This window comes from Ranitomeya variabilis, chromosome 1, assembly GCF_051348905.1.
Source record: "Ranitomeya variabilis isolate aRanVar5 chromosome 1, aRanVar5.hap1, whole genome shotgun sequence".
NCBI lineage: Eukaryota > Metazoa > Chordata > Amphibia > Anura > Dendrobatidae > Ranitomeya > Ranitomeya variabilis.
Window position 1 is genome coordinate 182,760,645 of NC_135232.1, and position 16,525 is coordinate 182,777,169.

Below are 16,525 nucleotides of genomic sequence, written 5' to 3' on the forward strand. Positions count from 1 at the left end.
CACGACCACCAGGGCGATCAGGATGAGCGGCATGAAAGGCACGAACTAAATCGGCCGCATGAACATCAGAGGCGACCACCCAGGAATTATCCTCCTGACCATAGCCCTTCCACTTGACCAGGTACTGAAGCCTCCGCCTGGAGAGGCGAGAATCCAAGATCTTCTCCACCACGTACTCCAACTCGCCCTCCACCAACACCGGAGCAGGAGGCTCAGCAGAAGGAACTTCAGGCACAATGTACCGCCGCAACAAGGACCTATGAAATACATTGTGAATAGCAAACGACACAGGAAGATCCAGACGAAAAGATACAGGATTAAGGATTTCCAATATCTTGTAAGGCCCAATAAAACGAGGTTTAAATTTGGGAGAGGAGACCTTCATAGGAACAAAGCGGGAAGAAAGCCATACCAAATCCCCAACGCGTAGTCGGGGACCCACACCGCGGCGGCGGTTGGCAAAGCGCTGAGCCTTCTCCTGTGACAACTTCAAGTTGTACACCACATGATTCCAGATCTGCTGCAACCTATCCACCACAGAATCCACCCCAGGACAGTCAGAAGGCTCCACATGACCCGAAGAAAAGCGAGGATGGAAACCAGAGTTGCAGAAAAAAGGCGAAACCAAGGTGGCGGAACTAGCCCGATTATTAAGGGCAAACTCAGCCAACGGCAAGAATGTCACCCAATCGTCCTGATCAGCAGAGACAAAACACCTCAAATAAGCCTCCAAAGTCTGATTGGTTCGCTCCGTCTGTCCATTAGTCTGAGGATGGAAAGCAGACGAAAACGACAAATCAATGCCCATCCTACTACAAAAGGATCGCCAGAACCTGGAAACGAACTGGGATCCTCTGTCTGACACAATATTCTCAGGGATGCCGTGCAAACGAACCACGTTCTGGAAAAACACAGGAACCAGATCGGAAGAGGAAGGCAGCTTAGGCAAAGGAACCAAATGGACCATCTTGGAGAAGCGATCACATATCACCCAGATAACGGACATGCCCTGAGATAGCGGAAGATCAGAAATGAAATCCATGGAGATATGTGTCCAAGGTCTCTTCGGGACAGGCAAGGGCAAGAGCAAACCGCTGGCACGAGAACAGCAAGGCTTAGCTCGAGCACAAGTCCCACAGGACTGCACAAATGACCGCACATCCCTTGACAAGGAAGGCCACCAAAAGGACCTGGCCACCAGATCTCTGGTGCCAAAAATTCCCGGGTGACCTGCCAACACCGAGGAATGAACCTCGGAAATGACTCTGCTGGTCCACTTATCCGGGACAAACAGTCTGTCAGGTGGACAAGACTCAGGCCTATCAGCCTGAAATCTCTGCAACACACGTCGCAGATCCGGAGAAATAGCTGACAAGATAACTCCATCTTTAAGAATACCAACAGGATCAGCGACTCCAGGAGCATCAGGCACAAAGCTCCTAGAAAGAGCATCGACCTTCACATTCTTTGAACCTGGTAAATACGAGACAACAAAATCAAAGCGGGAGAAAAACAATGACCAGCGGGCCTGTCTCGGATTAAGGCGTTTAGCAGACTCGAGATACATCAGATTTTTGTGATCAGTCAAGACCACCACACGATGCTTAGCACCCTCGAGCCAATGACGCCACTCCTCAAATGCCCATTTCATGGCCAACAACTCCCGATTGCCCACATCATAATTTCGCTCGGCAGGCGAAAACTTCCTAGAGAAAAAGGCACAAGGTTTCATAACAGAGCAACCAGGGCCTCTCTGCGACAAAACGGCCCCTGCCCCAATCTCCGAAGCATCCACCTCAACCTGAAAGGGAAGTGAGACGTCAGGCTGGCACAAAACAGGCGCCGAAGTAAACCGGCGTTTCAACTCCTGGAAAGCCTCCACGGCAGCAGGAGCCCAGTTAGCTACATCGGAGCCCTTCTTGGTCATATCCGTCAAAGGTTTCACAATGCTAGAAAAATTAGCGATAAAACGACGGTAGAAGTTAGCGAAGCCCAAGAACTTCTGAAGACTCTTAACTGACGAGGGCTGAGTCCAATCAAGAATAGCTCGGACCTTGACTGGGTCCATCTCCACAGCAGAAGGGGAAAAAATGAACCCCAAAAAGGGAACCTTCTGTACACCAAAGAGACACTTTGAGCCCTTGACAAACAAAGAATTTTCACGCAAAATTTTAAAGACCAACCTGACCTGCTCCACATGCGAATCCCAATTATCAGAAAAAACCAAAATATCATCCAGATAAACAATCAAAAATTTATCCAGATACTTCCGGAAAATGTCATGCATAAAGGACTGAAAAACTGAAGGCGCATTGGAGAGCCCAAAAGGCATCACCAAGTACTCAAAATGACCTTCGGGCGTATTGAATGCGGTTTTCCATTCATCACCTTGCTTAATGCGCACAAGGTTGTACGCACCACGAAGGTCTATCTTGGTGAACCACTTGGCACCCTTAATCCGGGCAAACAAGTCAGACAACAGCGGTAAAGGATACTGAAATTTGACAGTGATCTTATTTAAAAGCCGATAATCAATACAAGGTCTCAAAGATCCGTCCTTTTTTGCCACAAAAAAGAATCCCGCACCAAGAGGGGAAGAAGACGGACGAATATGTCCTTTCTCCAGAGACTCCTTGATATATGAACGCATAGCGGTATGTTCAGGTACCGACAGATTAAACAGTCTTCCCTTAGGAAATTTACTGCCTGGGATCAAATCTATAGCACAGTCACAGTCCCTATGAGGAGGCAGTGCACTGGACTCAGACTCACTGAAGACATCCTGATAATCAGACAAATACTCCGGAACTTCCGAAGGCGTAGAAGAAGCAATAGACACAGGCAGGGAATCCCCATGAATACCACGACAGCCCCAACTTGAGACTGACATTGCCTTCCAGTCCAGGACTGGATTATGGGTCTGTAACCATGGCAGCCCTAAAACAACCAAATCATGCATTTTATGTAAAACCAGGAAACGTATCACCTCGCGGTGTTCAGGAGTCATGCACATGGTAACCTGTGTCCAATACTGCGGTTTATTTGCTGCCAATGGTGTAGCATCAATACCCCTAAGAGGAATAGGATTTTCTAATGGTTCAAGAGTAAAACCACAGCGCTTAGCAAATGAGAGATCCATGAGACTCAGGGCAGCACCTGAATCTACAAACGCCATGACAGGATAAGATGACAGTGAGCAAATCAAAGTTACAGACAGAATAAACTTAGGTTGCAAATTACCAACGGTGACAGGACTAACAACCTTAGCTATACGTTTAGAGCATGCTGAGATAACATGTGTAGAATCACCACAGTAGTAGCACAAGCCATTCCGGCGTCTATGAATTTTCCGCTCATTTCTAGTCAGGATTCTATCACATTGCATTAAATCAGGTGTCTGTTCAGACAACACCATGAGGGAATTTGCGGTTTTTCTATCACATTGCACCGAATTAGGTGTCTGTTCAGACAACACCATGAGGGAATTTGCGGTTTTGCGCTCCCGCAACCGCCGGTCAATTTGAATAGCCAGTGCCATAGTATCATTCAGACCTGTGGGAATGGGAAAACCCACCATAACATTCTTAATGGCTTCAGAAAGGCCATTTCTAAAATTAGCGGCCAGTGCACACTCGTTCCAATGTGTCAGCACGGACCATTTCCGAAATTTTTGGCAATACACTTCAGCCTCGTCCTGCCCCTGAGACATAGTCAGCAAGGCCTTTTCTGCCTGAATCTCAAGATTGGGTTCCTCATAAAGTAAACCGAGCGCCAGAAAAAACGCATCAAGATCAGCCAATGCCGGATCTCCTGGCGCCAGCGAAAAAGCCCAATCCTGAGGGTCGCCCCGTAAGAACGAAATAACAATTTTTACTTGCTGAGCAGAATCTCCAGATGAACAGGGTCTCAGGGACAAAAACAATTTACAATTATTCACGAAATTCCTAAACTTAAACCTGTCTCCGGAAAACAGTTCAGGAATCGGTATTTTAGGTTCTGACCTAGGATTTCTGATAACATAGTCTTGTATGCCCTGCACACGAGTAGCCAGCTGGTCCACACTTGTAATCAAGGTCTGGACATTCATGTCTGCAGCAAGCATAGCCACTCTGAGGTAAAGGGGAAGAAGAAAAAAAAAAAAACTCAGAATCTTCTTTCTTATAATCCCTCTTCTGCAATGCATTAAACATTTAATACTGGCCTGGCAAACTGTTATGACCCCAATGGCGAGGGTCTCAGAGGAACGTGGAAGTCTGCAGAATACAAAAATCCAGCTCATAGGGCAGTGGTAACTGGGTTGACCATATATCTACTCCTAACGCCAACACTAGAAGTAGCCGGGGATCATTCCTACGTTGATTCTAGATGACACGCGCCAGCCGGAGAATCTAGCTACCCCTAGTAGAGGAAAACAAAGACCTTTCTTGCCTCCAGAGAAGGGGACCCCAAAGCTGGATAGAAGCCCCCCACAAATAATGACGGTGAGGTAAGAGGAAATGACAAACACAGAAATGAACCAGGTTTAGCACAGAGAGGCCCGCTTACTGATAGCAGAATAAAGAAAGGTAACTTATATGGTCAACAAAAACCCTATCAAAATCCACACTGGAAATTCAAGAACCCCCGAACCGTCTAACGGTCCGGGGGGAGAACACCAGCCCCCTAGAGCTTCCAGCAAAGGTCAGGATATAGATTTGGAACAAGCTGGACAAAAATACAAAACCAAAACAAATAGCAAAAGGCAGACTTAGCTGATATAACTGGAACCAGGATCAGTAGACAAGAGCACAGCAGACTAGCTCTGATAACTACGTTGCCAGGCATTGAACTGAAGGTCCAGGGAGCTTATATAGCAACACCCCTAACTAACGACCCAGGTGCGGATAAAAGGAATGACAGAAAAACCAGAGTCAAAAAACTAGTAACCACTAGAGGGAGCAAAAAGCAAATTCACAACAGAGTGGGAAGAGAGTGGCCAAGTGCCAGAATAGGCGCATCTTCCAGATGTGCCATTTCTGGGGTGGCTGGGGGCAGATGTTTTTAGCCACGGGGGGCCAATAACCATGGACCCTCTCCTGGCTATTAATATCTGCCCTCAGTCACTGGCTTTACCATTCTGGTGGAGAAAATTGCGCGGGAGCCCACGCCAATTTTTACCGCCATTTAACCCTTTATTTTAGCAGCTACAGCGCTGAAATTTTGCACATACACACTACTAACATTAGTAGTGTGGAATATGCAAAAAAAAGGGGGATATGAGATGGTTTACTGTATGTAAACCATGTCTCATATCCTGTCGGGTTTGTGAAGGAGAAATGCAAAGCCGGCAATTGAATTACCGGCTTTTCTATAGAACACCGCTGCGTATTTCTCGCAATGCACATGCATGGTCCGTGTGTAATCCGATTTTTTCTCGCACCCATAGACTTGCATTGGCGAGTCTCGGCCGAGATACGCTGACAATCGCAGCCTGCTGCGAGTTCCCTCGGATCCGAAATACGGTGGAGAAAATATCGGATGATGGGAGCTGGACCATAGATTAACATTGGGCCGAGTGCTATGCGATTTTTTATCGCATAGCACTTGTCCGTATTACGGTCTAGTGTGACCCCGGCCTAAGCAGGAGGAACCATTCAGCCTTGGAAAAAGCACTTTCAGCCATCACGACACCATTAATAATTGTGGACACAAAAGACTCACGGTCCCCAACCGCATATTGCCATTCAGTACCTAAGTGAGTAGAAATTCTATATCTCACTATTCTATTATACTTCTGAATTTGATTAACATAAAAGCATCTGCCCTTTTTTTTTTCTCTCTCTTATCCTTTAAAAAGATTCTACCAGCAACTATAAGGGTTTATCAAAAAATCTACCTCATCATCAATGATGATCTAATGAGTAAGTGCTTTTTGAACTTATATCCACTTTACTACACACATTTATTTTTTGCTTATGTAATGTGACAGCACAAGTGAATGCTTTATATATATTTTTTTTACCAAGTATCTATACTACTTATCTAACAGGTCCACACAGAACCTGTTGTATTCACCAGCAGCATTCTACAGCAAGCAATTGTCTCTTCACCAGCAACTGCCTGTAGCGCCAGTGTTTCCCCTTTTTATCTTTAGCATTTTTTTCACACCTAAAACATTTGTGCAGTACTGTAGAAGCGGGTAATGAGAATGCGTATCCATAAATGTCTCCTTTTGATGCAGCGGGGCCATCCCGGGCAAGTTTTTTGGCATGAATCTTTGCTATTTCACCTTGTTTTCTCTATTTATTTATTAATTTATGACTTAGGAATAAATATATATTTAGGAATTTTAATTAAGAAAATAATTAAGTAAAATTTGTAATGCAATAATTTCATATCATAGAGGACTCTCCTTCCCTTCCATAGTTTTGCATCTTGCAAATTTTGCCTCGGGCACTATAAAACAGATCAAAAAGATGTTTGAAGGAAAATATGATGTTGTGTCACGTACTGAGGTACAATCTGTGCCTCCTAAAAGTAAAGAATGCATTAATGCTTAATTCTGATAACTGCATTCCATTTGAGAAAATAATGTGGTAAACATATGGAATTCTACATATTGTTTTGTTACATCTTTTCTTCTGTAGCATATATCACTGTGTGCCACATTTTACATGTACTGTTCTCGTCTACTGCCACCCTGCTTTTTATAACTCCTATAATTCTTTTTGCGTGCCTGAGTTTGTTTTATCTCAAATTTCCCTTCCTCTAGACAGTACTTTGGCTGCCTTTTCTTCTATTTAAGTTCCTTCAGCCATTAGGCTACTCTTTAGTTCCCTTTTATTTCTTCCAGCCAACTTTTTGGCCATTTTTACGACAATGCCTAGGTTTTCCTATTTTGCTCTAGCACACAATGCCATTGCTTGCACCTATGTTTGTCAGTAATCTCTTTTTCAATAAGGAGTTTAAAAATATTTCTTCTTTTATAGATTTACTACCAGGTGACACTATCCTACTATCTATTTCTCCTACTGCATACAATGTAAAATGGACATACTACATGTGTACTGTAGGTGATGAATTCTTTTTTCAGTTTTTAGTCTGTTACTTTTTGTCTGTCCACAACAATGATACATCTGTTTAAACTTTGAAACAATCTTCATATCCACATTTTTACATCTCTGATATCTCTCAGTGCGGTTTGCCAATTATATGCTATGTATCATGTCTTGTGTTTTCTCTTTGTCTTCCTTGTTTATTTAATTGCCCACTTCTGATTCTAATAGCCAAGGTCTGGTTATTCTATGTTTCCTAAGAGCATCCAATAGGCTAGTAACAGACCATTAAGTGACTTGGACATAGGGTGACAATTGCCTGAACAATCATTTGTATTAATATTCAGTTCTGATCATTTCCCAGTGTAAATGGCTCAGTGACTAGTTATATCGACGATCAGTGCTCGTTGTGGACAATTTTCCCCATTGACTGTTTAGTACTTCCAAAATATTTCTAATTCGACACCTATTTTAACCAGTTAGTGATAAATTAAAGGAATTTTGCTGCATTTTGAAACTTAATAATTAACAATGTTTTACTATTATTGCACTTATTCAAAATGTTCCAGAATAAATGCATTATCAATTGAAACTAACCCACAATGGCAGCCTTTTATAACAATTTAAGTTGTCCATTCTCAAATTAAATTTATGACCCGAATTTTCCTTTGCAATTTTTAAAATGTTGGCAAGTTTGTCTAGAACCATGTTTCAATAAAAATAAGAGATTATATGCATACCAATTAGAAGCACCTTATGAGCCGTAAGCTACATTTTGAGTAAGGCCGATGTCACACTTGCGAGTGCAATGCGAGAAACTCGCACAAGTCTCTCGCATCAATACGGGGCACTGCCACCGGCTCTCGGGAACGGAGCGTTCAGCTGCATAGAAATACACGCACCCGCATGCTCCGGTCCCGAGTGTAGGCGGCAGTGCCAAGACTAAACCTTCTTTTTTGATGAACATAAGGACCTTAAATGTCACAAGAGCACAGATGGAACAGTGATCATTTTATCATCTCTCGGAATGGCCGACCCCAATATATCATTTTACAGCTAGCTCCAAATCAAGCACTTAATGCAATCTAAAGTGTCAGCCCCAATCAGTATAATACCGCTGCTCATATACAGCAGAAAAATTTTGGTAGGCTCTGCAAAAGTACACTCTAATAGATTTTGGTTGCCTTCCAAATGAGGATGATCGGGAAATTAGTATCGATCATGTTTGAGTTCAACACTCTTGGCCCTTTTTTCACTTGGTAGGTTAACCGCTGCTAGAGGCCAAGTATTATTATTATTATTATTTATTGTTATAGCGCCATTTATTCCATGGCCCTTTACATGTGAGGAGGGGTATACATAATAAAAACAAGTACAATAATCTTAAACGATACAAGTCATAACTGGTACAGGAGGAGAGAGGACCCTGCCCGCGAAGGCTCACAATCTACAAGGGATGGGTGAGAATACAGTAGGAGAGGATAGAGCTGGTCATGCAGCGGTTTGGTCGATCGGTGGTTACTGCAGGTTGTAGGCTTATCGGAAGAGGTGGGTCTTCAGGCTCTTTTATGTATGTAAGTATGTATGTGTTGAGGTCAGGGACGATAGCTCTTCACTAAATAAGTTAGCATATCTCAAGCACAAAAAATATTTTTTTCTCCTGGGCAGTATTGGCCTTTTCCTTTAATTTTTCAAAACCGAAATTTAATCAAACCACCCACACACAAAAATGTTAGACTGACCTTGCAAGGCAGTTTTCCTCAGCTGCACATCTCAAGCTGTACATTGACATTCTTTGCACATAAATGGAGGCCTGGATATAATAGGGATCTGGAACCAGGTCTGGGAGCCCTAAGGAGAGGAAAACATTACTCAATATTACATTGTCTAGTTACCATAAAAGAATGCCAAGGGTTTATAAATAAGGTAATGAATGTTTTATTAGATGACCACCAAACAAGAAGATCATAAGAGATAGGGAATTCAAAATAAGAATTCAAATCCAGTAAAATTGGTGAATTTTACAATGGAAGGATTGTAAGATAACTGAATCAAAGCTTCTACAACTCCGCTTCCCCCAAAAAATGTCCAAAAAGTGCACCCGTTTATGGCAGCAGCATTCTCTATTGACAGTGGCCTCTTTCAACAGGGCCTTGGACCCTACCACATTCCGAAAAATAATTTGGGAATGAGTTGAGGCACATGACAACATATTTAAGGTCTCTAAATTTTTCAAATATCATTACAATTGAGGGATTTATTTGAAAAACAACCTTATTCATGGAGGCCCTCATTAGTGACTTATAGGATCTGCTCACATGTGTTTGAGGTCTTTGAGGTGAAATTTTTCTACATTAAGTAAAAAATATAAGGATGATCAGAATTCCAGGGGTAGGAACATTTCTATTTGTATGAGCTTATTAAAAGAAAATATACTTAGTTGTATTATGCCACCACTTGGTCCATTTTGTTTTATCCTTCCTGGGATTTAAGGGCGAAATTCTGCATTCAAAATGTCAGTACTTGGTGTTGTTCCACGTGTTGAATTTTTGATATGTAATGTGATAAAATTATGACTACTAAAATTGTCATTTTTTATTGCTCAATACATCAGGTTTCAATTGATCTGGTCTAGGAAAAGTTTAAGCGTAATATTTAATTGGTGTGTGTAGGAAAATTACTGTCAGACCTACATCAATTGCATAAATAGGTGTACTGAAAAAGATAAAAAGTTTCTGTATACGGCTTGAAGAGGACCTGTTATCTTTTTTTAGTTAACACTTGTATTTGCCATGAAAGAGCAGTTTATGAGGATATTTTCTTAGAACTCTGTGTTGTACCATTCATCTGTTATTCCTCAGAGAAATATATAAGCATAAATTGACAACTGTGTGTTATGATTCTCCTTGCATTGAACAAGGCCGAACACGTCTAGGCAGCTCATGACCGCATGTACGCATATTGTATATTTCTGGTCACATGCCCACTGCTCCCGACGCTGGCACCACAGAACTGCGCACTGTGAAGATTCACAATTCTGCAGTCATATACTGCAGACTTCAGAGAGACTGCAAACTTATAGTCTAAAGGTACCGTCACACTCACCGACGCTGCAGCGATATAGACAACGAGCCGATCGCTGGAGCGTCGCTGTTTAGGTCACTGTAGAGATGTCAAACACAGCAGCTCCAGAACGATGCAAGAGCGATCCTGTGACGTAAGGGCTACTCACTTATCGTTCTCACAGGTCGTCACAGGTCGTTAGCTCCATGTAAATCATTGCTGGCATCTTGCTTTTGCTGTCAAACACGACGATACACGCCGACCTGATGACCAAATAAAGTTCTGGACTTCTAGCTCCGACCAGCGATATCACAGCGGGATCCAGATCGCTGCTGTGTGTCAAACACAACGAGATCGCTATCCAGGATGCTGCAATGTCAGGGTTCGTTGTCGTTCTCGTTGGAAAGTTGTTTAGTGTGAAGGTACCTTAAGACTGGACAGCCCTTTTAAAATAGTTTGTTGATTGTATGGATCTAATTTGATCCTACTTTGCCTTTTGGGGCTGTAATGAAGTACAAATCAAGTAAATTCAAAAACTCAACCTTTTTCTAAAAATATGATAACAATCCACTTCCAGATGTTTTATAAAAGGTGTAGGAGGAACATTAGGAAATAGTTCCTGTTGCCTCCACTTGTATAAACATCCAGCATACTTTATGCATTCTCTAATAGATGAGAAGAGTCATTGGTAACATAGCTAAAAGAAAAAGAGTGGGAGTACATAAACCCCCTCTTACAAGCTGACCTATCAAAAACATGAAAACTGTGATTTCTTCCAGAAATATTTTTCTACAGTTGCCAATTACTCTACTCAATTGTTACGTGGATGGGAGTTTCATTCTAACAGGAATGTAAAAGTGTCTTTTGATCATAAGATTAACGAGACTAGCTGAATTAGCAACAGTGACCTCATGATGTCAACACTGATCATTCACAATAGTAACCAACCATTTTCCATATTGTTACCATTACCAATTGCAAGTGTATATTAATTCATGATTAATTAAACTAAATTCCTTGCTGTATTACTAGCAGATTGTGCCTAATAGCTCCCCTCCAGAAGGAAGAAAATCTATGTCTCTAGTGCTACTTATTGGAGATAGCTGTCCTGTAAGTCAATGCCCCACACATAGAAGTTCCATTGAATAAAACTAGAGATCTTAAGATGTCAGAGTTTCTTTCAAAAGGAAAAGACTCTCAACTATGTTTTCGGTTTTAGCCTCTATAGTGTAGAGCAGGGTGCTGGCTAGCAGAGTGAGAAGCTATAGTAGGTACTTCATAAACTAGAGTATTTTGTCTGGCTTCTGCAGCATAGCTAATTTATATAGTTTTATAATGGGATATTGCCTGAAAAATGCCATGCCAGCTGGACCTCTACAATGCGATGAGTACCCATGATAAATAGGGTGTGAAATTCAAGTTATCAGAAAGTTATCATGAAGTCAGAAACTCTTCATTACAGAATTAAAGATGTTATATTATCTTGTTTTTTCAGTAGTGTACCAATCCCCTGCCTAGTGCGCTCCTGAAGACTAAGCTTTTAGACACGCTACTGGTCTGAGGTGGCACTCTCCCACGCTTAATGCAAAGGTAGCTTTTCTTCTGCAGCATCAGAGGAGCACAGGGGCACTGAAGCTGGCCAGATCCAGTGACTCGGCCAGTTTTTAGAACTGCACATGCAAGTCGTTTAGCTAACAGTTTGCAAGCACGCTCTCATTGTCTAAGAAACCAGTCACCTCTGATAGACCGCAAAGGTAGCCAGTAACTAAGACAATGAGCATTAAACAATAAAACTAAAAATGGAGAGCATTTTAATAAGAAGCAAATTGCAAAGTTGCTTCTTTTGGCGTTTTCATGATAGCTTCTCCCAGCTGGGGCGATTGAGGGGCATGACGGGACCTATAGCTCAGCTATCTCATGACGAGTTGTGATGTTCAACACGCCAGACATTTCACTTCAGTAAGATTTCTGGTGTGGTGCACAGAGGAGCATGCCACTTGTCAGACACTATTGATTCATGAAAATGTGTGCCCCACATCATGGATCAGGAGCATCTGACTCCACCTAGAGTCCACCTTGTTTTCTGAGTTTAGCAACTTCCAATGTTTTTTCCTACTTCATCAATTGTGCCCTTTTGTAAAACGTGTGACTTTTCAAGAGAGTACAAAAAACTATTAAAACTGGAAAACGGACCATTTTTGACTGTATGCCAAATTCCTGAATCACGTGTCATTTTAAAGAATTTGATGTCCAAACTAATACTACAAGACAGACAAAAAAAGAAAGTGACCTAAAAAGAAAAGCAAATGATGAATCGGTACCATAGTCAATAACGTGGATTCATCAAGACCTGAAAAAAAATTGACAGTCTTGATGTATCCATGTCTGTCACGGGAAGACTTGGTAAGCTAAGGCTGGTTACCTGGGCCCCTGCGATATCCCTCAGACTAGGGAAAACCCTGTCTGTCCCTCTCCCAGAATTTACACTAATGGTGTGCTTGTCTGGGCCACCAGGCCTGGCCCTGACTCCTGTTTCAGCCCTATGCTGAAACCACCACCCGCCACCCAGTGAATAGACCACACACCAACCCCTACAGAAAGCACAGACAGGGAAAACTGAAAAACGCACCACGCCGCAGACACACAGGAAAATACTATAATGTGCACAGGGCAAAACAAATACAAATATAGGAAGGAGAAATATGACAAAGGATAATACACCACCAGATACGACATTTCTACTCCAAGACCACCACTCCAGACCGGAATCACTAGGCACGAGGCACAAGCTATAATCGGTGACGCCCAAAGTCCAGCAATACTATTTAAAGGCCGTGGGCATGACCCAGCCTCCAACCCGTGTACCAGCTAGATTAACCCTGGGCAACCTGGATAAAAATCTAGTCGGCGCCACTGAGCGTATAGTGGACAAATGTGGAATTACCGCTATCTGTCGGGCACCCTAGTGTGAATAGCGTCCGACATGACAATGTCATTGCAATTGATGAATTAGGAAAAAACATTGGAAATAGCTAAACTCGGAAAACAACAAAAATTAGGCAAGCACATATAAAAATGCAAATGGCATAATGAATAGGGTGCAAACAAAAAGAAGACACAAAACACTCAAAACTAAGCAAAAAACAGGCGCAAAGGACTGAGATCAAGTCACCTTGCATGAGTTGTCAGTAGAGAGAGAACCCATGCCAAGTGAACTACTACATATTTCATTACGTAATGTGATACATTTCAATCAAACATATCTGGAGCATTTGTTTCACATAAATATGTGGCAAACAAACAATGTTAGATTTGAAGTAAAAGGTAGATGGAATAAAGTGGTCATGCAGTGCATGTATAGCCCGTAGTTGGCTCATGAATGACCCTTTGTTGGAAGTGTCAGAGCAAAACCTGGAATGAATTCTTGCAAGAGTTTGTTTCTTTTGACATGGCTGGAGTGAAATGAAATGTAATATATCAAGACCTGGAAAATACATATAGGAATGTGACTTACAGTATAATTTCCCTGTTTCCTGTTTCATTCACTTTACATATACAATATCAGTATCATGCTGGCAGCAGACTTACATGTTGGATTATTTTCCTGTTCTAAGAATCTCATAGCATTAACCCAAAAAAACACAAATTACATTAGTTCAGGAAAATTGTAGATATCTCTTGCAACAGTGCAACCAGGCAGACTTGAAAAAATCCAAACTACTTTCCCATGAAGTTACATTGTAGAGAATTATCTGACCAATGGAACTAGAATGACTAGGATGGTTTGTAGAGTATGTGGTGACTATCAGATCACATCCACATGAAACCACAAATTGCAGAGACATTTGATGCAGTTTCAACATACAAGGTTGTCAAAATCCACAGAAAAAAAATCAGCATGTTTACTATCCAGATCTTGTCAAATATTTGCAATGGATTTCAAACTACGCATTATAGCGGGTGAAATCCGCATTATAAATTTTCAACTTGTGGATTTAAACCTTCTTCACAGAATATTTATTAAGTTTGTGGATGACATTTGGTAAAAATCTCATCTACATTTTTGGTTCTTTAATACACTGTGAATTTTCTGCCAGCAAAAGCTGGATGAAAAAATTGCAATGTTTTGCCCAGTATAAACACACAAAATCTGTTCTGTAACATCAGTCAATAAACAATGACTAGTAGATTCAGCATTAATGCCAGATTCTAATCGTACAATGCAACAACATTTTGGTGCATGATATTTGCGCCACTTTCAATTAGAAATAAGCCAAGAATTCTACAAGCTCAACACTTTGTTTTGTTTTGCTCCAAAGTGGGCATGACTAGTCTAAGTTTTAACTAAAGATATTAAGCAGAAAATTACAATCTGTCTCAAAAAGTATTGGCAGAAAATAAACCAATAGGTAGCCTAAACAATTAAAAATGCACCAAATTTTTCAACAGAAAGAAACACAGACTAGATATCTTAACATTCTCAAAGGTAGAAAATATTCCCCATATGGTGTTTTTCCGATATCGGGATCACGTATCGGTAGAAGAATAAGAGTGAACTATTATGCTATAGAGTACTCACTGGGCTGAAACAAACTTACTGAAGTATTGAACATACTACTTTGAGTAGTGTTATGAATCAGGTTACCAGAAAAACGAACATGAATTTCAAGATAACCAATTAGATATATATTTTTAAGAATTGTCTATATTTAGTTTGCGTGGAAGTAAGAAATGTGTGCTAGCACTTAGGAACTAAATGATAAAAAGAGTACCGGACTAAGTGTCATCATGGCATAACTAGGTGATTAAATTGCCTGTGTATCTTACCATACTGGGAATGTCTTGTGCCATAGCCTGGCCTCCTTCTTTGGCTTTCTCTCCTACTTTGATATGTATCAAAATAGTTGTAATAGGAATTTTCTTCATGGTACTTGTATGGGTTGCGTGGATCATCCGCTTGCATCACTTCAGATCTTGCGGTATTACCTGTTGTTGCATTGACTCTTTGGTGTGGTTGCTGAGGTTGAGGATGGACTGTACCTTGATGTCTATCTGAGATACCATCTCTGCTCCTTCCTGTAGCATCATTTCCACGGTTTCCCGACCTTGATGCTTGGAACCATAGTTGGTCAGGAGCCTCCCTTGGCCTTTGAGTATTTATATGCTGTGAATTTTCTCTTCGGTTGCTGTTAGAAATGGGAGACTGAGATCTTCCAGCAGCCAAAGTACCTGTCTGATTTTGGGTGCTCGGCAAAAGTGAAGAACTGCTGGCGGTATGAACCGTTGATTCCCTTCTTCTAGGAGGCTGGTACTGTGGACCCTGGCTCATCAGGCTATAAACTCTTCCACCATTTTGCCATTGTACCCTATGTCTCCAATATGTACTAACTCCATTATGACTTCTTTGGTTTTGGCAGCTGCCTTCCAGAGTGCAATAAAAGTACACAACAAGCTGTAGTAAAAATATACTTCCTAGTGAGCATCCCATGTTTTATATTGTGGCCAAAATGAATGTATTGGGATATCTACAATTACAAATTAGTTCTAAAATTTAAAAAAGCTCAATATATTAGGTAGCAGTTAGCTAGAGAGAGGCTAGACCCGTCTCATCTTTCTAATATTCTGCTGGTGCTGGTAGTAAGGAAAGGGGAGGGGGGTTTGGAGTAAAGTTACCAGACCTCCCTTTCCAACTCTAAGGTTATATATCATGCAAATGCAGGGGCTAAATAGCAATCTAGGTATCTTAACTAGCATTTTTTTCAGCCCTGTAATATAAATCATAGAAAACAGATCTGGGAGTGATCTCGGGCTATGTACAAGGGGGTTGTAGAGTTTCCATGGCACTTTAAAGTAGAACAAAAAATGAGAATTTTGGCTCTGTGCCCATATGTTATTTTTTTCACATTATAGACTGAGACTTGACATATCTTCCAGATCTGCTTATGCCCGTGAGCTTATAAAGACCTGCATGCTAAGATTCCTGCATGCACCCTGTGAGGGGCACATCTCAGGATGCAAAGGTGAGAACAGTATATAACATACAGGTTCCCTGGGGGATAACTGTGAAAGAGCCATATCCAGACACATCTGGCAGCCATGAAAACCAGGTCAGAAAGAAATTCTTTTCCTTCTCACATATTTAGCATCTCTTACACTAAATCTCAACATTTTTTTTTCCCACTGCATGCAACATTCAGCTTCAGATTCTTGAAGACTACTATGCAATGAATTTGTTCTTATTGGTGCCTGCTGTTCAGATGAAATGCTCCAGTTTTGGGTTGTCCTCCAGCTTTACCGTATTATGTGCCACATGCTTGTATTGGACAGATATGGTGTATGCTGACCTTTAGTGTTGGTTGCTGCTTTAGAATGCAGGATGAATGTTTAGCATATGTTACGATAGCGACTGACATCGATAATTGGGCAGT

The 16,525-nt window shown here is 41.5% G+C and overlaps 1 protein-coding gene across 2 annotated transcripts in view; it reads right to left on the bottom strand.

The window, feature by feature from the left end:
- LOX (lysyl oxidase) overlaps positions 1 to 16,525 on the bottom strand; it is a 108,663-nt gene that overhangs the window by 63,239 nt on the left and 28,899 nt on the right. The window contains exons 2-3 of one of the 2 annotated variants that reach the window (XM_077290922.1): positions 14,925 to 14,977; positions 8,777 to 8,885 (exon numbers count right to left, since the gene is read on the bottom strand). In XM_077290922.1, coding sequence (XP_077147037.1) covers positions 8,777 to 8,885; positions 14,925 to 14,977 — 162 coding nt within the window. The remainder of the gene's footprint in view (positions 1 to 8,776; positions 8,886 to 14,924; positions 14,978 to 16,525) is intronic. The other variant, XM_077290911.1, reaches the window with a different exon arrangement.